The sequence below is a fragment of the Triplophysa dalaica genome, chromosome 9 (genome assembly GCF_015846415.1).
Source record: "Triplophysa dalaica isolate WHDGS20190420 chromosome 9, ASM1584641v1, whole genome shotgun sequence".
In the NCBI taxonomy this organism is placed as follows: Eukaryota; Metazoa; Chordata; class Actinopteri; order Cypriniformes; family Nemacheilidae; genus Triplophysa; species Triplophysa dalaica.
Window position 1 is genome coordinate 9,283,979 of NC_079550.1, and position 24,254 is coordinate 9,308,232.

Sequence of the window (24,254 nt, forward strand, 5' to 3'; positions counted from 1 at the left end):
TTTATTTTCTCATTAATCATATCCACTGAAATATCTTCAATCTCTAGATACTTTTCCGCTGCTTTGATTATACTTCCGATTTTTTCTGTCCGGCACACTGAACTTTTACCATTGACAATGAAAACATCAAGATGTAAATCTTTTTTTTTTTTAAATGCTTTATTGAACATTTTGTTATAAGAAAACATAGTTACATGAGAACTTTAACATTAAGGAACACTTAAGAAAAAAAAAACATTACCATGGCTCGAAACAGACAAGACAAGAGAAAAAAAATATAATAAAACAAAACAGGAGAGGGAGTTACACAAATAATAAAAATATTACAAATTAAATTGGTTGAAAAGCTTATATGCAGAGCAAATTTTACAAATTCTTTGTGCTTTTATATTGGAAGAAAAAATAATTGATTTTAAATACAGTTTTATCTCTTGTAGAAAGACTATAAAAATAGTTTTGCTATTAGAAAATATACATTTATGTAAATAAATTTTACATAGAGAAAGAATTGATTATAAAAGAAGCATTATGGTCACCTTCAAAAAATCCAAAAATAACAGTTTTTGGATTCATTAAAAAAACGTTCAAAATAGTATTTGAAATAAACTAACCAACATGTTTCAAAAGTTGTTGAATACAGTTGCACGACCAAAACAAGTGAAAAAGTGATTCATTGTCATTCTGACAAAAAATGCATTTGGTGTCAAAGTCAGATCCAAATTTTTTCTTTAGAAAAGTTTTGGCAGTGTAAATGTTATGGAGTATTACTTTGACTTTATTTGAGAGAAGATATTTTTTGTTGCATGGACCATATCATTTTCCTGTTTAGATTATCAAAAAGGCTGTTCCAGTATGAAACAGCAGAAGGGGCACAGGCAATGCTCTCAATAAGTATCGTACCTTAAGATTTCTTGCTTTTTTACAAATAAAACATAACTCACCAGTAGGTGTATCGCTAGGCTCATGTAAAGAGACTTCAAAAGATAAAGAACAATTTCTAAAAAGCATGCGTATGCCAGATGGAATAGCATCCATAACAATGGCAAACTCTGTAGGAGTTACTGGTATATTATATTTAGAGAGAAATTCTGAATACCTAAAAAGCATACCTTCCTTATTGAAGAGCTGGCCAACATGCAATATTCCATTACTGAAACATTGTTTAAAGAACAAAGACCTATTTTTAAATAGAATGTTTTTATTATTCCAAATGTAACATGGTTGAGGGGAAAAGTTATGTTTGTATATAAGAGTCCAAGCCAAAAGAGCCTGTTTGAGAAAATTAGATAGAATGAGGGGAAGTTTTTGAATATCATAATTGCACATTAAAACAAATTTTATAACACCAAATTGTGAAAATGCAAATTGGGGGAATAGATTCCAAATATAAGTAGGGTTATTGAGAAATCAACTGAGCCAGTTTATTTTAATTGAATTATTCATTGTATTGAAATCAATGAAGTTTAATCCACCCTTATAGTGAGAATTTACCAACACATATTTCTTAAGATAATGAGGTTCGTTTTTTCCATAGGAAATTATATAGCATTCCATCGATTACTTTACATGTGGACTTATCAATGTGCAATGACTGCGCAGCATACGCAAGGCGAGACAGACCCTCCGCTTTAATAAGTAATCCCCCACCTGTTAAAGAGAGGTCTCTGTCTCTATGTAGCCAGCAGTTAAACATCAAGATGTAAATCACCTCAGCTGCTCTGCGCAGATCGCACGTCAAACGGGAGCAGCGTGATCTCGCGATACTTGGATGTTCAACGCGAGCGGGTTATTTAATCTAACAGATTCGTTTAAATAACGAATGGCGTCTTTTACACCCTAAACTTTATTTATAGTCACTGATTCGTGTTCTCTGCTTGTTAAACATTTGACTATGCTTTCAGCTGTTACAAATCGACAAAACATTCCTATTTAAATGATTATTGTATTTTATGTCTTTAATTCAATGGTTTATGTTTATATTTAAGGATTGCTTTGGTTTCCATTGGTTACTAATAATGTCGATGACGTCAGAGATCAACGTAGCCTAAATTTGTTGACAGCGCGATCAAGTGCCGGAGTTACTAGTTTTTATTCGCGATTACTTTTACATTTGCGGTTTGCAAAAAAGTACCATAAATACTTTTCTTAGTTTAATATTAAAGTAAGTAGGCTGCTTTGGTGTAGTTTGATATCATGGGACAAGTGATCTGTGGATGTTTGGGCCACCAGACGCCAGATCCGGAATGCAACCAAACACTGGAGCAGTGTTGGGTAAGTTATTCTGAAAAAGTGATAATTACTAGTTACTAATCACATATTCAATAGTGTTATTACATTACTGTACAAATAACTCCATCCAAAAAGTATTTCATTACTTATTCCTAATTACTTTCTACATCCTACTTCAATCTTGATTAGCATTAGACTTGAAACAGCTTAATTCATTATTTCAATTAAATAACTACATAAATTATTCTTATTAACGGACCAAAGTATACCAATGTGAGAAGGATACATTAAAGCACACCTTTTAAACTTAGACTTAGTGTTGATGTCATTTTCACTATTGAATACATTACAAAGTATTTAGTTCAATTACATCACTAGAAACTGTAATTAAATTACAGAAAAATAAGAGTAATCCCTTACTTACTTTTTTCAAGGGGAATGTAATTGAATTACATTAACTAATTACTTAGTAACTAGTTATAACCAACACTGTACAGGAGCAAGAACAGAGAGGAGCACAGCGTCAAGATGACTCCACACCGACAAGTTCCAGACGTGACACGAAAATGAGGAAGATCAAGAAAAGATACTCCATAAGAGAGCAAGAGGGAGTTATCTCAGAGAGTCTGGAGGACAGCACATCTGAAACAAAGACTGAAAGAATTCGAGGAAGAAAGAAAGACAGGGAAGGTAGGAGAGAGATGAGGAAGAGAGAGAGAAAGACAGATGATGCTGAAGGTATAAGGAGAGAGTCAACACTAAAACCGCTGGTGAAAAACTCTGTTTCAGTACCTGTGAGGTCAAAGAAAACCAAGAAAAGAGCCAAAGATTCAGAGCAACACGTGAACGTATCGGAACACAAGAGAGAGATGAAGAAGATGCAGACTGACACCAAAACAAGTCCTGCGGTTCACAGAAAGTCTAGGAAGGAATCCCGAGACGCTTCTCCATTGAGCATCGATACCTTAACACTTTCACTACCTCCTACACCGATACAAGTCGCTCCATGCCCACCAGCTTCAGCAGCTGAGAGGGTAAAATCCTGTCATCCATCAAGGCTGGAGCCGCTGGTTATACATGTTCATCCTCAACCCTCAACTGAAACACCTGAGAGATCAGAGGTGAGACGTTCAAGGAGGAAACGGACGAAGGAAGCTGAAAACATGGATCATGAAGGTAAGAAAACATTTATAAAGACGTGACAATATCAAATTTGTCGAGGTAAAACTTTGAAACTCTCTTTCTCTTCATTCATCAGTGCCTAAACCGCTGGTGATACGTGTTAATCCTCAACCCGCGACTGCATCATCTGAGAGATCAGAGGAGAGATGTTCAGTAAATAAACCGAAGAAGGGTGACAAGAAAACGGATCATGAAGGTAAGAGAAAGTTTATAAAGATGTGACAAGAGTGCATTGTGCTGAGTTAAAACCTTGTCACTCTCTAAATCCCATCCTTCATCAGTGCCTGAACCGCTGGTGAGACGTTTTGATCCTAAACCATCAACTTCATCACCTGAGAGATCAAAGATGAGACCTTCGAGGAGGAACCTGAGGAAGGAAGCAGAAAACATGGATCCTGAAGGTAACAGAAAGTTTATAAAGATTTCAAAGTTGAAACACTTTGTATGTTGAGGTAAAACCTTGAGACTCTCTCCATCTCTTCATTCATCAGGGTTTCATCGACCTGCCTCACCCGACCTGAATCCTGAACAGACGGAGGTGACAAAATATGAAGGTAAGAGAAAGTCTAGTGATGTATGATAAGATGTAACTAATACATCATCACTTACTTCATCTCCTTTGCCAATATCAGCTGGTCCACCAACACCAGCTCCAACAGCTGAGATGGTCAAATCCCATCATTCATCAGTGCCTGAACCGCTGGTCACGTCACCGTCTGATCTCTTTACACGCCTGGTCCTCGTGGACATTGAAGATGAAGATGAGGTGCATATCATCTCTCCATTTGTGCTGAATGACACCAGACAGAAAAGGCCTAAGTCCATGAGGAAAAAACAACCGATGTTTAGTTGGATGGAGGAGAACAAACAGATGCTGGAGAGTGAAAGATCACTGAAGAAACTGAACAATGCCAAAGACACGGACCATTCAGGTAAGAGAAAGTGTGTCAGATGTGACAAGAGTGCATTGTGTCGAGATAAAACATAGCAACTCTCAATGTCTTCCTTCTTCAGGATCATCTCCTTACATCCCATATAAATATACCGAGGCGATATCACTGTCAGCACCTTCATCCCAGTCTGATCTCATCGTCGTGGACATGAATGATAACAGCGAGTCTGATGAGCCTGATGTGAAGTTCATCTCTCCATTTGAGCTGAAGGACACCAGACACAGAAGACCAAAGCCCATGATAAAAGATCAACCGATGTTTTGTTGGATGGAGAACACGGAGATGCTGGAGTGTGAAAGTGAAATGGATGAAGTCCAGCCAGAAGCTCCAGAGCAGCAGGAGACACCTGTGAGAAAATCCCATCCAGAGAGCAACACTGACAAACAACAAACCCTTCAGAAGGAGGAAGACGCTCATGAAAACATCATCATGACAGCTCCTAATGGTCCCGCTGGAGATACCCAAGATCACCTGAAAGGTTCAGAGAAGACCAAAGCTGCCAGCAAAACAAAAGGATTATTTGTTCTTCATCACTGGCTTGAGAAAAAGACCAAAGAACGACAGGAGGAGAAAATGAGAAAAGGATGGGAAATAGTAGAAACACAGTCACTGCGGGAGAGATACCTCAACAGTCCAGCATTGAAGCATCTGTGTGTTAATAAGAACAACTCTTACTATATCCCGAATCTCCTTCTCTAACTCACAATACTGTAACAATAGTGACTCCTCATCTGCTCCTCATGAACCCCAAACCTCCTATACATAGCTTTTCTCTTTATGTGTGAAAAAAAAAACTTTAGTGTTATGTGCAAAATAATTAAGTTTATGTGTGATATAAATAAGTATATGTGCAAGAAAAACTTTAGTGTTATGTGCAAAATAATTAAGTTTATGTGTGATATAAATAAGTATATGTGTTAAAAAATGAAGTATATGTGCAAAAAAAAACATTTATATGTGCAATGAAATAAGAAAACTCCTGTACAGTTTTACTTACCTTGTGTGCAATGAATAAACTTTTCTTTGTTTAAATTCACATTCTTTAAGTTGTACATTTGTCATTGTTTGATATAAAATTATATTATTACATAGATTTCTGTCATTTACTCACCCTCATGTCTTGTGAGATACTTCACAGCTTTTCCACACAACGACCATTAACGTCTATCAAACTCCCAAATAGAATAAACGCAAGAACCGTCACCTCGTGAGGATGAACCGCTTCACTTTTCGTCTGAATTTTACTTAACGATTACATTAAATACATCTCAACGTTAAGCGAGAGCTTCACGCAGGTGTGTTCGAGTGAGCAGTGCCAGCTGATGTCTCCAGCCATCAAATGCTTCTTGGACGAACAGGTGATCCTGAGCAGAAGTTGTCTCATGCGTGTCTGATACCAAACTTTGAAGAGATTCTACGGGCTGGTCATTTTCAAAATATGCTCACAAACCTGTCCCTACACTTTACAGGCATGTTAAAGCATCCAAATGAAAAAATCCACCCGATTCAGTCGTTAAAACGCAACTCAGCGTAAAAAAGCAATGAGTGCTATTTAAGTCTTTATAGTTTTGAACTTTTTTTCTAAATTAATTTGGATTTCATTTGTGAGCTACTTGAAAAAACAAATGTCTCCCTCCTACGTTTAACTCTTTTGTATGGCGTATAAATTCTGATTAAAGATGCGATTAATTATTTGGGAATAAAAGTGTCTTTAGATTCAAATATGATTCCTGCAGAGCTTAAACTCAATCCCATAAAAGACCTTTTTAGGAAAAGTTCAGTTCATGGCTAGAAAGAGACCTGTCTCTCACTGGTCGAGTCTTATTGTCAAAAGCAGAAGGTCTATCTCTTCCAGACAAATAATATATATTATAAAACAAGATGAAGGAAATCACATTGAAAATATTACATACTGTAGATGTTATCCCTCTAATAGTACTGATAGCAATCTAGAAAATATTAAGGAAGACACAATTATTAATCTTTTTTGTGAAATATCAGAATATATTTTAATTCTTTTGATGTAATTTAATGCTTTTCTATAGTATTCAATATAATATTAATCTTTTTATTATACTTGGTTAATGTTGTATTCACAAATGCAAATATTTGGTAAATATCTACTATTGTCAATTTTCTGGTTGATTTTCATGCCTATATTTAGACCTTTGTGTCCATAATATTGCTCTCAAGGTTTAATCCTATTTAATTCCTCCCTCTGCCTTGTTTCATTTTGTTGTTTCTATTTTTCTATTTAAGGGCTGCTTTAACACTCCTAATGGTCCTTTATGGGCCATTTGGGTTCTTGTTGGGTTTACCCCGAGTTTGTTTATGTTGGACCTTTGAATTCTGTTATGTTCTTAGTTATTATTTAAGATGTTAGTTTGAGAATCTGCTTAAGTCCGTTACATTCTGTTTTCGTTAGTTTTGATGATTTGTCATTGTTCTTACATTAAGGAAAGTGGGGAGTGTGTCGCCATCTTAATTTGCCTGTATTCATTTTTCCCTCTGTTTTGAGTTTAGGAAGTTAGAATAATTGATTGTCTTTTGTTTCTTTTATTTGTCAAGACGTTTATGTTATTTAGTTGGGTATTTATTAAAGTAGTGGTTTTGTTTATTGTTTTGGCATTGACCACTCCTGAATAGAAACCCTTATTTATTTTGTGTTTCCTTTATGTAATAAAAATATTTCTTTACGAAGGTTACTTTTTGTGTGGATTCGTTTATGTTGCGATCGACCCTAGACGGGTCGTCACAGTCAGTATGGAGGATTTTTATTGAAAAGGTTAGGAAAACACATGTTAATCGGTATAATGTATAGATTTAAGTGTGCATCACAATGCCAGTTTTGAGGTGAATTTCATAGGAATTTGTCACTGGTGTTATTGTCACTGCTAATACACTAACAATGACAGAAAACTAAAGCAACTAATAGTAAATTAAAATAATTAAATATGAAAAAAGATTCAATTTGGGTTAGGGTATTATTGGCAACAATGTTATCATGTCCGTGAATACTATTCTTAACATTTTAAGCATAAAACTGAATTATTATTTTTTACTTTTAGATTTGTTGTGTGATGATCACGTGGTAACTTTATGGTGCATTGATATCTGATTTTTGTTTTATCAGGTGACACATTTGCAATGTCATTTCTATTTGACTGGATCTACAGAGGCTTTAGAAGAAAACTTCAGTTTTTATGTAAAATTAAGTCTTTAATTTTCACTATCATTCAATTGTTGAGACACAGTTGACTGAAAGTTTGCAACTACTTGAAATAAAATTGTAAAGTTGGACATTCACTTCCACATAATAAAGTGTGTAAAAAAATTGTGACATATTCATTAGGTGTGCCCAAACATTTATTTAGCAGCAGTTTATTTATAATTAAAGACAAATTCAAACATATTTTCTTAAAGGCAGTGTTAAGTTGTTTTTTCGCAGGTTTGTACAGGAAGTCTGTTAAACTGTTGTTTATTGGCTTTTTTATAATCTGAGGAGTTAACAATTGCTGAAATGACCTTTACTACATTTGATTTGGGGGGTCATGTGCAGGGTGAGAAATGTTGAAAAAACAACATCACAACTCCGCCCTCTCCTGGATCTTCTACAACCTAACAGGACCGCTGTCCTGCTGAAGTCACATCACTGCTGCAGGACAGAGAGACGGATGACATCACCTCACTGAAGTATTACAACAGTGTAGTCTGAATTGTGGTGTGTTAATGCAGGGGTTCCCAAAGTAGGGGTCACAAGATGATTTCCAGAAATGATTTTTTATTATTAGCAATAGCTTATTTAATCAGTAAGTGTAACAAAATATACAAATATTAGTTTGGTTAAAATCCATAGGAATCTCCTCCCCTTCGATCATGACCCCTGAGGTAATAACATCACATTTTGATTGGCTGCAGGGATGACCTCAGTCAGCTTACGTTTACCACCATGTGCATTAAGGAGAGTTTGGGGTTCACTCGCCCATTTTGCTTCTGACCCGATGAAGAGATAAAGATTCCAGGAGACCTTGTCATTCCAGAGGCTACTCACTTCACTGATGTCACATCAAATCCAGAGACTTCAATGCTGTAAAACAAGTATGAAAACAATATCTAAAACAGATGCTAATCGTATTTTTCTATCTGAAGGATATTTGTGCTTGATAAGTATTTCTGGTGTTCATCATAATCCTGTTATCTGGAGCGATCCAGAGGTAAGACTCGCTCTCATCGACACTGAAACAAATGAGAACATTGAGAATGATGTCTGCAGTTTCTCTCTTCAGGTGTTTGACCCCATGCGGTTTGACTCGATTTCCTTCTCATTCATTCCCGTAGCGTACAATGCATTACTCTGTTGAAGCCCAGCGTCCATTGACTTCAATGGGGCTGCTTTAAACAGTTTTTTTCAGTGCTTAGAAACAAGACGGTCATTGGATAATGCTGCGATCATGTTCCGCCCACAGACGCTCAGCGTCTCTGGGATGAATGGAGGCGTGGGCTGGCCCGGACTCCGAGCGTCTGCGTGATGATTAGAGGGTCTGTCATCTCTTTTTAATCTACTTTTTATGTCCTAAAACGCTCGTTTTTGGGGGTCGACAGCTTATAAAAACGTATTTCTTGTTTTTTTTAGCTTGTTTGCTATACACTTTGTCACATATCAGCTTTTAGACATTCTTTTTTTGTTATAAATCATAAATGACAAGGAGGCGGCAGCTTTTCGCAATGCAAAGAGACGGTTGGTGTGGGCGTGGGCGTGGTCTTCAGATTATGACGCGTATCACTCTGTGTCTCCATGTCCAACTCAGTCCCATCGCTATTTAATTTGTAATATTTTTATTATTTGTGTAATTCCCTCTCCTGTTTTTTGTTTTCTTTTATTATTATTTTTTCTTTTGTCTTGTCTGTTTCGAGCCATGGTAATGTTTTTATTTTCTCTCTTTTCATTAATCCTATGTTAAGATTCGGTTGTAACATTGTTTTGTTATAACAAAATGTTCAATGAAGCAATAAAATATGGAGATGGTGGTCTAGTGGGTTAAACCACTGACTAGTAAATCAAAGGTTGCTGGTTCGATACCAGCAGCCACCACCAGTGTCTCCTTGAGCAAGACACTTTACTCCATGTTGCTCCAGGGGGATTGTCCCTGTAATAAGTGCACTGTAAGTCGCTTTGGATAAAAGCGTCTGCCAAATGACTAAAAATGTAAATAATAAAATGTAAAAAAAAAAAAAAACTCAGCCAACTCAATTTTGCATGTGTAGTCGAAAGACAAACTGCTGCAACCTTCATCGTATATTTCACACAATTTTACACCACATTCATTGTTTCAGTTTAACATAATTCCCACATTTCCTCCCGTTGAGTTAAATATATATATATATATATATATATATTAGATTGTTTGTTCATTAATTAAAGTCACTGGAAAAGATGCCTAGTTGGTACGACAGGGTCACAGAACATTTTCTTGAAAAGGAGCGTAGGGCAGAATTTACATATAAATAAATGGACAATTTTTATGATTTAGGCCAAAAATGAGCTTCCCCTCTTTAAAAGATCAGCAGCTGCCACTTCCAGGTACAGTTCACACTATAGTAAACACTCATCTAAGACAGTTCATCTAAGTTGGACTCACCAATCAGATCCTTCTACTGTTTCTCTTCTGTGTATGTCTGCTAGGAACTGCATCGGTCGAGAACTTTTCTATGGCAGAACAAAGGTGGTGGTCGCTAAGACGCTGTCAAGGTTCAGAATTCTGCCCGGGTGCGTCGCCTCTAAAACCTGATCATGAGAGAAGAAGGAGGGAGGATTTTAAACTTTCAACCTCTCACGCTGTCTCAGGAACAGTAGCCTCCAAAAATACATTAAGAGATAAGCTGCACCCTTATACATTTCACTGTGATTTATATAAATATATATTAAATAAGTCTGTCCTTTTGTTTCATGAATCTTTGTGTAAATATTTATGGAAATTAAATATTTTACACAGTACGCCACTTATACGCCAGAATATATCTGCACATGTGACACGCACTCAACCTGTGAAGTCCAGGGCCCGCTTGCATAAGTGTACCTTTAAATATACCTTAAGCTTTACTTAAGTTATTCTCCTATTGTCTTTGGTAAAGGGAAATCACTTAAGAAAAACTTAATGTGCTTTATGCAACTGGGCACAGGAACTGTAGATGAGATGAGCGACATCTGGTGTTCACAGCTCGTGTAAAACACACCTGGAATAAACACAAGCAGAAAACAAGCACAATCTATTATAAACATTTTCAAGACAAAGCTTCACATTAGTTTAAATAATATTACAGCATATAAAGAAAGAAAATACACACTAGAGCTGCTTTAGGCAAACTATAAACCAATATAAACTCCCTTACATCTGTTACTAACATAAGAGAATATTCATAAACATCTAGATGTACATTTTAGAATGGAGCTGTAAGTCTAGTGTATATAATACTGAGACTGAGCTCACATCTGAGTTTTATTCGTTTCTCTTCTGGTTGAGTGTTACGTGTCTGATGTTAAAAAGGGATGATACCGTAACATTTATGCGAGACAACTGTTACCGGGTGTGGTGCAGATCAAAAAGACACCGAACATAGATAATAAAGTTCAATAGTATTTACTAATCGCGTTGAAGAAAAATACACATAATTACAGAAACAAAAATATATGGATTACAACACGAAAAGGATTGTCGCCCAAATTAAAGAAAGAAACAAAATAAAACAACCCTTACACTAACCTCTAAACTTACTAACAAAATAAATATGAAAATAAAACCGAAATCTTTAGCATATACGACGCCAAACTAAACTAATATAATCTACGAACAAAAATACAAGGGTGACGTCACACTCTCATAGACTGACATGCATCCTCAAAGAACTCGATAGAAATCAATTGTCAAATAATAAATCTATTAATAGATTGAATCACATAACACAACGCATGACTTCATAAGACTAGGTACGTTAAGAATCAAACAATGGGTGTCGACCACAAACAGCTGACCGCTTTGGAGCAAGCTGGCATGGCGCGCGCGCACGCACACAAACGCATACAATCAACTCGCGTCGTTAAATGCAGCTGGCACGCCAGCCGATTGGCAGGACGTCATGACGTCAGAATGATGATTGGCAGTCGAGTCAGCCAATAAACAACAACCTAGAAGTGGAGCCGAAAGGGACACAGAAAGACAGGAGAGCGAAAAACAATACAATGTACACAAAACACACACGGAACGTAACATACAGTCTACGACTTTATTGATAAATCTCACACCAAACTTTTACCATCGACAATGAAAACATCAAGATTTAAATCACCTCAGCTGGTCTGCGCAGATCACACGTTAAACGGGAGCAGCGTGATCTCGCGATACTTGGATGTTTAACGCGAGCGGCTTATTTAATCTAACAGATTCGTTTAAATAATGCACAGATGGCGTCTTTTACACCCTAAACTTTATTTACAGTCACTGATTCGTGTTCTCTGCTTGTTAAACATTTGACTAATGCTTTCAGCTGTTACAAATCGACAAAACATTCTTATTTAAATGATCATTGTATTTTATGTCTTTAATTCAATGGTTTATGTTTATATTTAAGGATTGCTTTGGTTTCCATTGGTTACTAATATTGTCGATGACGTCAGAGATCACCGTAGCCTAAATTTGTTGACAGCGCGAGCAAGTGCCGGAGTTACTAGTTTGTATTCGCGATTACTTTTACATTTGCGGTTTGCAAAAAAAGTACCATAAATACTTTTCTTAGTTTAATATTAAAGTAAGTAGGCTGCTTTGGTGAAGTTTGATATCATGGGACAAGTGATCTGTGGATGCTTGGGCCACGAGACGCCAGATCACGAATGCAACAAAACACTGGAGCAGTGTTGGGTAAGTTACTCTGAAAAAGTGATAATTACTCGTTACTAATTACATATTCAATATTGTTATTACATTACTGTACAAATAACTCCATCCAAAAAGTATTTCATTACTTATTCCTAATTACTTTCTACATCCTCGATCTCGATTAGCATTAGACATGAAATGGCTTAATTCATTATTTCAATTAAATAACTACATAAATTATTCTTATTAACTGACCAAAGTACACCAATGTGAGAAGGATACATTAAAGCACACATTTTAAACTTAGACTTAGTGTTGATGTCATTTTCACTATTGAATATATTACACAGTATTTAGTTCAATTACATCACAAGAAACTGTAATTAAATTACAGAAAAATGAGAGCAATCCCTTACTTACTTTTTTTCAAGGGGAATGTAATTGAATTACAGTAACTAATTACTTAGTAACTAGTTATAACCAACACTGTACAGGAGCAAGAACAGAGAGGAGCACAGCGTCAAGTTGACTCCACACCGACTAGTTCCAGACGTGACAAGAAAATGAGGAAGATCAAGAAAAGATACTCCATAAGAGAGCAAGAGGGAGTTATCTCAGAGAGTCTGGAGGCCAGCACATCTGAAACAAAGACTGAAAGTATTCGAGGAAGAAAGAAAGATAGGGAAAGTAGGAGAGAGATGAGGAAGAGAGAGAGAAAGACAGATGATGCTGAAGGTATAAGGAGAGAATCAACACTGAAACCGCTGGTGAAAAACTCGGCTTCAGTACCTGTGAGGTCAAAGAAAACCAAGAAAAGAGCCAAAGATTCAGAGCAACACGTGAACGTATCGGAACTCAAGAGAGAGATGAAGAAGATGCAGACTGACACCAAAACAAGTCCTGCGGTTCACAGAAAGTCTAGGAAGGAATCCCGAGACGCTTCTCCATTGAGCATCGATACCTTAACACTTTCACTACCTCCTACACCGATACAAGTCGCTCCATGCCCACCAGCTTCAGCAGCTGAGAGGGTAAAATCCTGTCATCCATCAAGGCTGGAGCCGCTGGTTATACATGTTCATCCTCAACCCTCAACTGCAACACCTGAGAGATCAGAGGTGAGACGTTCAAGGAGGAAACGGACGAAGGAAGCTGAAAACATGGATCATGAAGGTAAGAAAACATTTATAAAGACATGACAATATCAAACTTGTCGAGGTAAAACTTTGAAACTCTCTTTCTCTTCATTCATCAGTGCCTAAACCGCTGGTGATACGTGTTAATCCTCAACCCGCGACTGCATCACCTGAGAGATCAGAGGAGAGACGTTCAGTAAATAAACCGAAGAAGGGTGACAAGAAAACGGATCATGAAGGTAAGAGAAAGTTTATAAAGATGTGACAAGAGTGCATTGTGCTGAGGTAAAAACATTGTGACTCTCTAAATCCCATCATTCATCAGTGCCTGAACCGCTGGTGAAACTTTTTTATCCTAAACCATCAACTTCATCACCTGAGAGATCAAAGATGAGACGTTCGAGGAGGAACCTGAGGAAGGAAGCAGAAAACATGGATCCTGAAGGTAACAGCAGGTTTATAAAGATTTCACAGTTGAAACACTTTGTATGTTGAGGTAAAACCTTGAGACTCTCTCCATCTCTTCATTCATCAGGGTTTCATCGACCTGCCTCACCCGACCCGAATCCTGAACAGACGGAGGTGACAAAATATGAAGGTAAGAGAAAGTCTAGTGATGTATGACAAGATGAAACTAAAAACATCATCACTCACTTCATCTCCTTTGCCAATATCAGCTGTTCCACCAACACCAGCACCAACAGCTGAGATGGTCAAATCCCATCATTCATCAGTGCCTGAACCGCTGGTCACGTCACAGTCTGATCTCTTTACACGCCTGGTCCTCGTGGACATCGAAGATGAAGATGAGGTGCATATCATCACTCCATTTGTGCTGAATGACACCAGACAGAGAAGACCTAAGTCCATGAGGAAAAAACAACCGATGTTTAGTTGGATGGAGGAGAACAAACAGATGCTGGAGAGTGAAAGATCAGCGAAGAAACTGAACAATGCCAAAGACACGGACGATTCAGGTAAGAGAAAGTGTATCAGATGTGACAAGAGTGCATTGTGTCGAGATAAAACATAGCAACTCTCAATGTCTTCCTTCTTCAGGATCATCTCCTTACATCCCATATAAATATACCGAGGCGATATCACTGTCAGCACCTTCATCCCAGTCTGATCTCATCGTCATGGACATGAATGATAACAGCGAGTCTGATGAGCCTGATGTGAAGTTCATCTCTCCATTTGAGCTGAAGGACACCAGACACAGAAGACCAAAGCCCATGATAAAAGATCAACCGATGTTTTGTTGGATGGAGAACACGGAGATGCTGGAGTGTGAAAGTAAAATGGATGAAGTCCAGCCAGAAGCTCCAGAGCAGCAGGAGACACCTGTGAGAAAACGCCACCCAGAGAGCAACACTGACAAACAACACACCCTTCGGAAAAAGAAAGACGCTCATGAAAACATCATCATGACAGCTCCTAATGGTCCCGCTGGAGATACCCAAGATCACCTGAAAGGTTCAAAGAAGACCAAAGCTGCCAGCAAAACAAAAGGATTGTTTGTTCTTCATCACTGGCTTGAGAAAAAGACCAAAGAACGACAGGAGGAGAAAATGAGAAAAGAAAGGGAAATAATAGAAACACAGTCACTGCGGGAGAGATACCTCAACAGTCCAGCATTGAAGCATCTGTGTGTTAATAAGAACAACTCTTACTATATCCCGAATCTCCTTCTCTAACTCACAATACTGTAACAATAGTGACTCCTCATCTGCTCCTCATGAACCCCAAACCTCCTATACATAGCTTTTCTCTTCATGTGTGCAAAAAAAACTTTAGTGTTATGTGCAAAATAATTAAGTTTATGTGTGATATAAATAAGTATATGTGCAGGAAAAACTTTAGTGTTATGTACAAAATAATTAAGTTTATGTGTGATATAAATAAGTATATGTGTTAAAAAATGATGTATATGTGCAAAAAACATTTATATGTGCAATAAAATAAGTATGCGCAATTTTCTCTTAGTGTGTGCAAAGAAAACTCCTGTACAGTTTTACTTACCTTGTGTGCAATGAATAAAGCTGTCTTTTATTTTATTTATTTAATATACCTGTCTTTGTGGAGTCTTATTGTCAAAAGCAGAGGGTCTATCTCTTCCACACAAATAATATATATTAACAAACAATATCAAGGAAATCACATTGAAAATATGAACCACTGATCAAACAGGTTTTAAAACTGGAAGGTTTTCTTTCCATAATGTACGCAGACTCATGAACATTGTATACAGTGGGCATGGAAACGATAAAATAGCCGTTTTAGCCCAGATGCTTACAAAGCATTTTATTGATAATCTTCCTTTTAAAACTTTGATTGAATTTAATATGTTGGTGTCCCTGTGCCCAGAAAATACAAGAAATTACGTGTAACAAACAACAAAGCTATGGTAGACGACTGAGGTGGGATGTGGAGGCCTGGCGGGTACTCCTGTTAACAATGATTGGCCGTGTTAATGCAATTAAAATGGTCACCCTACCAAGATTTCTTTATTTGTTTCAAAATATTTTTTCTTTTAACTCAGATATTCCTTAAGACACTTGATTCTGTGATTATGCCATTTATTTGGGGATATAAAGCCCAACGCATATCTAAAGCTCATATTTGTAAGGCAAAAGTGGTAGGATGTCTAGGCCTCCATTACTTTCAGCACTATTATTGGGCAGCCAACGTACAGGCCTTAATGTATTGGTGCAATGCAGGGCCTGGGGAGTGGACTACTAACATTCCTGCGTGGCTCGCTATTGAAAGAGATATTCAGGGTTTTTCACTCTTTGCCAAAAAAAAAACGTTTCAAAATTTTAAGAAATGCAATCCCATTATTGTAAACTCTCTAAAGATTTGCTACCAGATAAGAAGGATCTTAAAACTACCAAAAATATGCTCTCTCACCCCTATAGCTTGTAACCACGCATTCCCTCCCTTGCAAACAGATAAGACTTTTCTATCCTGGAAGGACAAAGGGATTATAACCATAGGAGATTTATACAATGACAACATATTTGCCACTTTTAATCAGCTTAGACAAAAATTTGGAATACTCCCCTCACATTTTTTTAAACATCTACAAATTATGTGAAAGTCAAATTGTGCAGTTTTGAAACTTACAAACCCCCTGAGCATCTATATAACATCATGACAGATTTGGGTATAGATATTCCAGATGATTCCTGGGCTGAGGCTCTCCAAGGTATCAGGACTTGTTCCATTAGTTCTCATTTTCAACTGATCCAATACAAAGTTGTACATAGACCACATTATTCTTATACCAAATTACATTCTATACATCTCTCGGTATCACCTCGACGTAATAAATGTAAGTCCATGGAGGGAACACCTGTTCTGGACATGCCCAAAATTATGTAAATTCTGGTCTGATATTTTATGTTTTTACTTTAAGGTACTCAAGACTGATCTTCCTTATGACCCTTTGGTTGCAATACTAGTGTAATGATTAGTATGGAAGAAAGCTCCTGACAAGCACCTTAATATGTTTATTCCTTTTTTATTTACTTTTTAGTTATGATAGATGTCATTAATCATTAAATTAAAAAGAATAGGACTGCTCACACTTCCCTGTGGAGTTCCATTCTCAATTGGAAGAGTCTGAGAAAATGCAGTCCCTACTTTTACTTGAATCGTTCTTCAAAAAAGAAACTCAGAATCCAGTTATACATTTTTCTGCCAATTCTCAAGCTTTCCAATTTCAATAAAAGCCCCTATTTCCAAAACATATCGTAAGCTTTTTCTACATCAAAAAAGACTCCAACAAACACTTCTTTAATAACTTGAGCTTTTCGAATTTCAGCTTCTAGACATGTTGAATCTATCGTATTTCTCCCTTTTCTAAATCCACGTTGACATGCTGAAAAAATTTTCTACTTTCAATCACATATGTCAATGTCAATGCAATAGGTCTAAAATTAATTGGCTGGGAGTGGTCTTTTCCTGGTTTGGCTATTGGCACTATGACCCTATGCCTCCAATCTGCTGGCATATTCCCTGTATCCCATACTTTGTTAAAAAGTTTTAAAATCATACTAACTGGTAATTCTGATAAGTGCATATGTCATCCTTGCCTGGAGAAGTATGTTTGACCCCCACTAGCGCTCTCTTTAACTCATACAAGGTCAATTCTGAGTCCAACATACTTCCTGCAGGATTCTTCTTTACATATATGTGAGCATTCTCCCTAACTCTCTGTTCCCTATTTTTTCCTTATATTCTCTGAAATATTTTTATTACCGTGCACCTTTATGAATGTTTCCACTAACATCTCTGCTTTATCTCTGTCTTTTATTGCTATTTTTCCATTATTTACTAAAACTGGAATGTTGTTATTTCTCTGAATCCCTCCCATCTTCCTAATCATATTCCACACTTCATTCATTTCAATTTCTTACCCAATTCTATTACAAAATTCTCTCCAGTAATTTCTTTTTGCTTTTCTTACTTCTCTCCTCACTATTGCTTGTGCACTCTTGAAGTTAATGTACTCATTAAACAATACTGATTTTCTGGCTTTCTTCATTGCTTTATTTCTTTCCCTAACTGCCTTACTACACTCTTCATTCCACCACGGTACTGCTTTTTTTCTATTTAGTTTTCTTTATTCCTATTACTTCCTCTGCAGTATTCCTTAACACTTCCCTTATTTTCTTACTTAATTCTTCAATGCCTTCGGTATCATCTACCATTTCACACATGTTGTTATGACATAATTATTTAAAAAGCTCCCAGTTGGCTGCATAAAATTTCCATCTTGGAATTCTCCCAACCAATGTTTGGGTAATGTCCACACCAATTTTACACTATATAGGATAATGATCACTTCCCATTGTACTTTGTTTACTTACATTCCATTCACAATTTCTAGCTGGATTTTCTGATAATATTTAAAGCGGATGTACACCCCTGAGTTATGTTTATTATTTTATAACATCCATTGTTAATACATACTTACTGTCCCCAATCTAACATTTCTTTCACAATCAGCCCATTATTATCGGTTATATTACACCCCCATAGTGTATTATGGGCATTTAAATCACCACACCATATTACTTTCAGATTTGTGTTACCTCTTATATCTTCCAATACTTTCTTGCTTAACTTTTCACATGGACTGTAAAAATGAATTACTTTAATACTACGGTTCCCTTCCCAGATTTCCATCACTACCACCTTCTTGTCCTCACTCTCATCAAAATTCCTATATCGCACACCTTGTTTTATAAATGTAGCTATCCCACCTCCCCCCAGTTTCCTGTCTTTCCGAATTGCCTCATATCCTTGTACAACAAAATTAAACTGAGGTTTGAGCCATGTTTCTTGAACACATATTATATCAGGTTTTTTCTCTAAATCAGTAATGAACATTTTAAACTTGCCCATTAGCTATTAAGCTTCTCGCATTCCACTGAAATATTAGCAGCACCATTATGTACCACCACATCCCGGTTGAGTGTATGTTGTTTGCATCTTTATTTACTCATTAATCATATCCACTGAAATATCTTCAATCTCTAGATACTTTTCCGCTGCTTTGATTATACTTCCGATTCTTTCTGTCCGGCACACCGAACTTTTACCATTGACAATGAAAACATCAAGATGTAAATCTTTTTTTTTTTAAATGCTTTATTGAACATTTTGTTATAAGAAAACAATGTTACAACAGAACTTTAACATTAAGAAATACTTAAGAAAATAAAAACATTACCATGGCTCGAAACAGACAAGACAAGAGAAAAAAAATAGAATAAAACAAAACAGGAGAGGGAGTTACACAAATAATAAAAATATTACAAATTAAATTGGTTGAAAAGCTTATATGCAGAGCAAATTTTACAAATTCTTTGTGCTTTTATATTGGAAGAAAAAATAATTGATTTTAAATACAGTTTTATCTCTTGTAGAAAGACTATAAAAATAGTTTTGCTATTAGAAAATATACATTTATGTAAATAAATTTTACATAGAGAAAGAATTAGGTTGATTATAAAAGAAGCATTATGGTCACCTTCAAAAAATCCAAAAAGAACAGTTTTTGGATTCATATAAAAAAACATTCAAAATAGTATTTGAAATAAACTAACCAAATGTTTCAAAAGTTGTTGAATACAGTTGCACGACCAAAACAAGTGAAAAAGTGATTCATTGTCATTCTGACAAAAAATGCATTTAGTGTCAAAGTCAGATCCAAATTTTTTCTTTAGAAAAGTTTTGGCAGTGTAAATGTTATGGAGTATTACTTTGACTTTATTTGAGAGAAGATATTTTTTGTTGCATGGACCATATCATTTTCCTGTTTAGATTATCAAAAAGGCTGTTCCAGTATGAAACAGCAGAAGGGGCACAGGCAATGCTCTCAATAAGTATCGTAGCTTAAGATTTCTTGCTTTTTTACAAATAAAACATAACTCACCAGTAGGTGTATCGCTAGGCTCATGTAAAGAGACTTCAAAAGATAAAGAACAATTTCTAAAAAGCATGCGTATGCCAGATGGAATAGCATCCATAACAATGGCAAACTCTGTAGGAGTTACTGGTATATTATATTTAGAGAGAAATTCTGAATACCTAAAAAGCATACCTTCCTTATTGAAGAGCTGGCCAACATGCAATATTCCATTACTGAACCATTGTTTAAAGAACAAAGACCTATTTTTAAATAGAATGTTTTAATTATTCCAAATGTAACATGGATGAGGGGAAAAGTTATGTTTGTATATAAGAGTCCAAGCCAAAAGAGCCTGTTTGTGAAAATTAGATAGAATGAGGGGAAGTTTTTGAATATCATAATTGCACATTAAAACAAATTTTATAACACCAAATTGTGAAAATGCAAATTGGGGGAATAGAAGTAGGGTTATTGAGAAATCAACTGAGCCAGTTTATTTTAATTGAATTATTCATTGTATTGAAATCAATGAAGTTTAATCCACCCTTATAGTGAGAATTTACCAACACATATTTCTTAAGATAATGAGGTTCGTTTTTTCCATAGGAAATTATATAGCATTCCATCGATTACTTTACATGTGGACTTATCAATGTGCAATGACTGCGCAGCATACGCAAGGCGAGACAGACCCTCCGCTTTAATAAGTAATCCCCCACCTGTTAAAGAGAGGTCTCTGTCTCTATGTAGCCGGCAGTTAAACATCAAGATGTAAATCACCTCAGCTGCTCTGCGCAGATCGCACGTCAAACGGGAGCAGCGTGATCTCGCGATACTTGGATGTTCAACGCGAGCGGATTATTTAATCTAACAGATTCGTTTAAATAATGCACAGATGGCGTCTTTTACACCCTAAACTTTATTTACAGTCACTGATTCGTGTTCTCTGCTTGTTAAACATTTGACTATGCTTTCAGCTGTTACAAATCGACAAAACATTCCTATTTAAATGATTATTGTATTTTATGTCTTTAATTCAATGGTTTATGTTTATATTTAAGGATTGCTTTGGTTTCCATTGGTTACTAATATTGTCGATGACGTCAGAGATCACCGTAGCCTAAATTTGTTGACAGCGCGAGCAAGTGCCGGAGTTACTAGTTTGTATTCGCGATTACTTTTACATTTGCGGTTTGCAAAAAAAGTACCATAAATACTTTTCTTAGTTTAATATTAAAGTAAGTAGGCTGCTTTGGTGAAGTTTGATATCATGGGACAAGTGATCTGTGGATGCTTGGGCCACGAGACGCCAGATCCGGAATGCAACCAAACACTGGAGCAGTGTTGGGTAAGTTACTCTGAAAAAGTGATAATTACTAGTTACTAATCACATATTCAATAGTGTTATTACATTACTGTACAAATAACTCCATCCAAAAAGTATTTCAATACTTATTCCTAATTACTTTCTACATCCTATTTCAATCTTGATTAGCATTAGACTTGAAACGGCTTAATTAATTATTTCAAATAAATAACATAAATTATTCTTATTAACTGACCAAAGTATACCAATGTGAGAAGGATACATTAAAGCACACATTTTAAACTTAGACTTAGTGTTGATGTCATTTTCACTATTGAATACATTACACAGTATTTAGTTCAATTACATCACTAGAAACTGTAATTAAATTACAGAAAAATAAGAGTAATCCCTTACTTACTTTTTTCAAGGGGAATGTAATTGAATTACAGTAACTAATTACTTAGTAACTAGTTATAACCAACACTGTACAGGAGCAAGAACAGAGAGGAGCACAGCGTCAAGTTGACTCCACACCGACAAGTTCCAGACGTGACACGAAAATGAGGAAGATCAAGAAAAGATACTCCATAAGAGAGCAAGAGGGAGTTATCTCAGAGAGTCTGGAGGACAGCACATCTGAAACAAAGACTGAAAGTATTCGAGGAAGAAAGAAAGACAGGGAAGGTAGGAGAGAGATGAGGAAGAGAGAGAGAAAGACAGATGATGCTGAAGGTATAAGGAGAGAGTCAACACTAAAACCGCTGGTGAAAAACTCTGTTTCAGTACCTGTGAGGTCAAAGAAAACCAAGAAAAGAGCCAAAGATTCAGAGCAACACGTGAACGTATCGGAACTCAAGAGAGAGATGAAGAAGATGCAGACTGACACCAAAACAAGTCCTGCGGTTCACAGAAAGTCTAGGAAGGAATCCCGAGACGCTTCTCCATTGAGCATCGATACCTTAACACTTTCACTACCTTCTACACCGATACAAGTTGCTCCATGCCCACCAGCTTCAGCGGCTGAGAGGTTAAAATCCTGTCATCCATCAAGGCTGGAACCGCTGGTTATACATGTTCATCCTCGACCCTCAACTGCAACACCTGAGAGATCAGAGGTAAGACGTTCAAGGAGGGAACGGAGGAAGGAACCTGAAAACATGGATCATGAAGGTAACAGAAAGTTTATAAAGATTTCAAAGTTGAAACACTTTGTATGTCGAGGTAAAACTTTGAAACTCTCTTTCTCTTCATTCATCAGCGCCTAAACCGCTGGTGATACGTGTTGATCCTCAACCCGCGACTGCATCACCTGAGAGATCAGAGGAGAAACGTTCAGTAAATAAACCGAAGAAGGGTGACAAGAAAACGGATAATGAAGGTAAGAGAAAGTTTATAAAGATGTGACAAGAGTGCATTGTGCTGAGTTAAAACCTTGTCATTCTCTAAATCCCATCCTTCATCAGTGCCTGAACCGCTGGTGAGACGTTTTGATCCTAAACCATCAACTTCATCACCTGAGAGAGCAAAGATGAGACGTTCAAGGAGGAAACTGAGGAAGGAAGCTGAAAACATGGATCCTGAAGGTAACAGAAAGTTTATAAAGATTTCAAAGTTGAAACACTTTGTATGTTGAGGTAAAACCTTGAGACTCTCTCCATCTCTTCATTCATCAGGGTTTCATCGACCTGCCTTACCCGACCAGAATCCTGAACAGACAGAGGTGACAAAATATGAAGGTAAGAGAAAGTCTAGTGATGTATGACAAGATGAAACTAAAAACATCATCAGTCACTTCATCTCCTTTGCCAATATCAGCTGGTCCACCAACACCAGCTCCAACAGCTGAGATGGTCAAATCCCATCATTCATCAGTGCCTGAACCGCTGGTCACGTCACAGTCTGATCTCTTTACAGGCCTGGTCCTCGTGGACATTGAAGATGAAGATGAGGTGCATATCATCTCTCCATTTGTACTGAATGACACCAGACAGAGAAGACCTAAGTCCATGAGGAAAAAACAACCGATGTTTAGTTGGATGGAGGAGAACAAAGAGATGCTGGAGAGTGAAAGATCAGCGAAGAAACTGAACAATGCCAAAGACACGGACCATTCAGGTAAGAGAAAGTGTATCAGATGTGACAAGAGTGCATTGTGTCGAGATAAAACATAGCAACCCTCTCAATGTCTTCATTCTTCAGGATCATCTCCTTACATCCCATATAAATATACCGAGGCGATATCACTGTCAGCACCTTCATCGCAGTCTGATCTCATCGTCATGGACATTAATGATAACAGCGAGTCTGATGAGCCTGGGATGAAGTTCATCTCTCCATTTAAGCTGAAGGACACCAGACACAGAAGACCGAAGCCCATGATAAAAGATCAACCGATGTTTTGTTGGATGGAGAACACAGAGATGCTGGAGAGTGAAAGTGAAATGGATGAAGTCCAGCCAGAAGCTCCAGAGCAGCAGGAGACACCTGTGAGAAAATCCCATCCAGAGAGCAACACTGACAAACAACAAACCCTTCAGAAGGAGGAAGACGCTCATGAAAACATCATCATGACAGCTCCTAATGGTCCCGCTGGAGATACCCAAGATCACCTGAAAGGTTCAGAGAAGACCAAAGCTGCCAGCAAAACAAAAGGATTATTTGTTCTTCATCACTGGCTTGAGAAAAAGACCAAAGAACGACAGGAGGAGAAAATGAGAAAAGGATGGGAAATAGTAGAAACACAGTCACTGCGGGAGAGATACCTCAACAGTCCAGCATTGAAGCATCTGTGTGTTAATAAGAACAACTCTTACTATATCCCGAATCTCCTTCTCTAACTCACAATACTGTAACAATAGTGACTCCTCATCTGCTCCTCATGAACCCCAAACCTCCTATTCATAGCTTTTCTCTTTATGTGTGAAAAAAAAAACTTAAGTGTTATGTGCAAAATAATTAAGTTTATGTGTGATATAAATAAGTATATGTGTTAAAAAATGAAGTATATGTGCAAAAAAAATGAAGTATATGTGCAAAAAAAGCATTTATATGTGCAATAAAATAAGAAAACTCCTGTACAGTTTTACTTACCTTGTGTGCAATGAATAAACTTTTCTTTGTTTAAATTCACATTCTTTAAGTTGTATATTTGTC

General features: G+C 36.8%; 2 protein-coding genes across 2 annotated transcripts; both read left to right on the forward strand.

Annotated features, from left to right (window-relative positions):
- The first annotated feature begins 12,199 nt into the window (after positions 1-12,199).
- On the forward strand, positions 12,200-15,068 carry LOC130428142 (nucleolar protein dao-5-like). Its single transcript, XM_056756008.1, has 7 exons — positions 12,200-12,277; positions 12,730-13,408; positions 13,491-13,610; positions 13,697-13,816; positions 13,907-13,969; positions 14,049-14,348; positions 14,431-15,068. Exons 1-7 carry the CDS (start codon positions 12,200-12,202, stop codon positions 15,066-15,068), a joined length of 1,998 nt encoding a protein of 665 aa, XP_056611986.1.
- Positions 15,069-21,608: 6,540 nt separating this feature from the next.
- Positions 21,609-24,018, forward strand: LOC130428143 (nucleolar protein dao-5-like). Its single transcript, XM_056756009.1, has 6 exons — positions 21,609-22,271; positions 22,360-22,479; positions 22,565-22,684; positions 22,775-22,837; positions 22,917-23,216; positions 23,301-24,018. Exons 1-6 carry the CDS (start codon positions 21,662-21,664, stop codon positions 23,936-23,938), a joined length of 1,851 nt encoding a protein of 616 aa, XP_056611987.1. The 5' UTR covers positions 21,609-21,661; the 3' UTR covers positions 23,939-24,018.
- The last annotated feature ends 236 nt before the right edge of the window (positions 24,019-24,254 follow it).

What these genes read in the sequence shown, in the direction of transcription:
- LOC130428142 (XM_056756008.1), top strand. Translation starts at nt 12,200, where the DNA reads ATGGGACAAGTGATCTGTGGATGCTTGGGCCACGAGACGCCAGATCAC. An exon ending in AAACACTGGAGCAGTGTTGG is followed by an intron (nt 12,278 to 12,729) that starts GTAAGTTACTCT and finishes AACACTGTACAG; the next exon opens with GAGCAAGAACAGAGAGGAGC. An exon ending in AGAAAACATGGATCCTGAAG is followed by an intron (nt 13,817 to 13,906) that starts GTAACAGCAGGT and finishes TTCATTCATCAG; the next exon opens with GGTTTCATCGACCTGCCTCA.
- LOC130428143 (XM_056756009.1), top strand. Translation starts at nt 21,662, where the DNA reads ATGAGGAAGATCAAGAAAAGATACTCCATAAGAGAGCAAGAGGGAGTT. An exon ending in TGAAAACATGGATCATGAAG is followed by an intron (nt 22,272 to 22,359) that starts GTAACAGAAAGT and finishes TTCATTCATCAG; the next exon opens with CGCCTAAACCGCTGGTGATA. An exon ending in TGAAAACATGGATCCTGAAG is followed by an intron (nt 22,685 to 22,774) that starts GTAACAGAAAGT and finishes TTCATTCATCAG; the next exon opens with GGTTTCATCGACCTGCCTTA.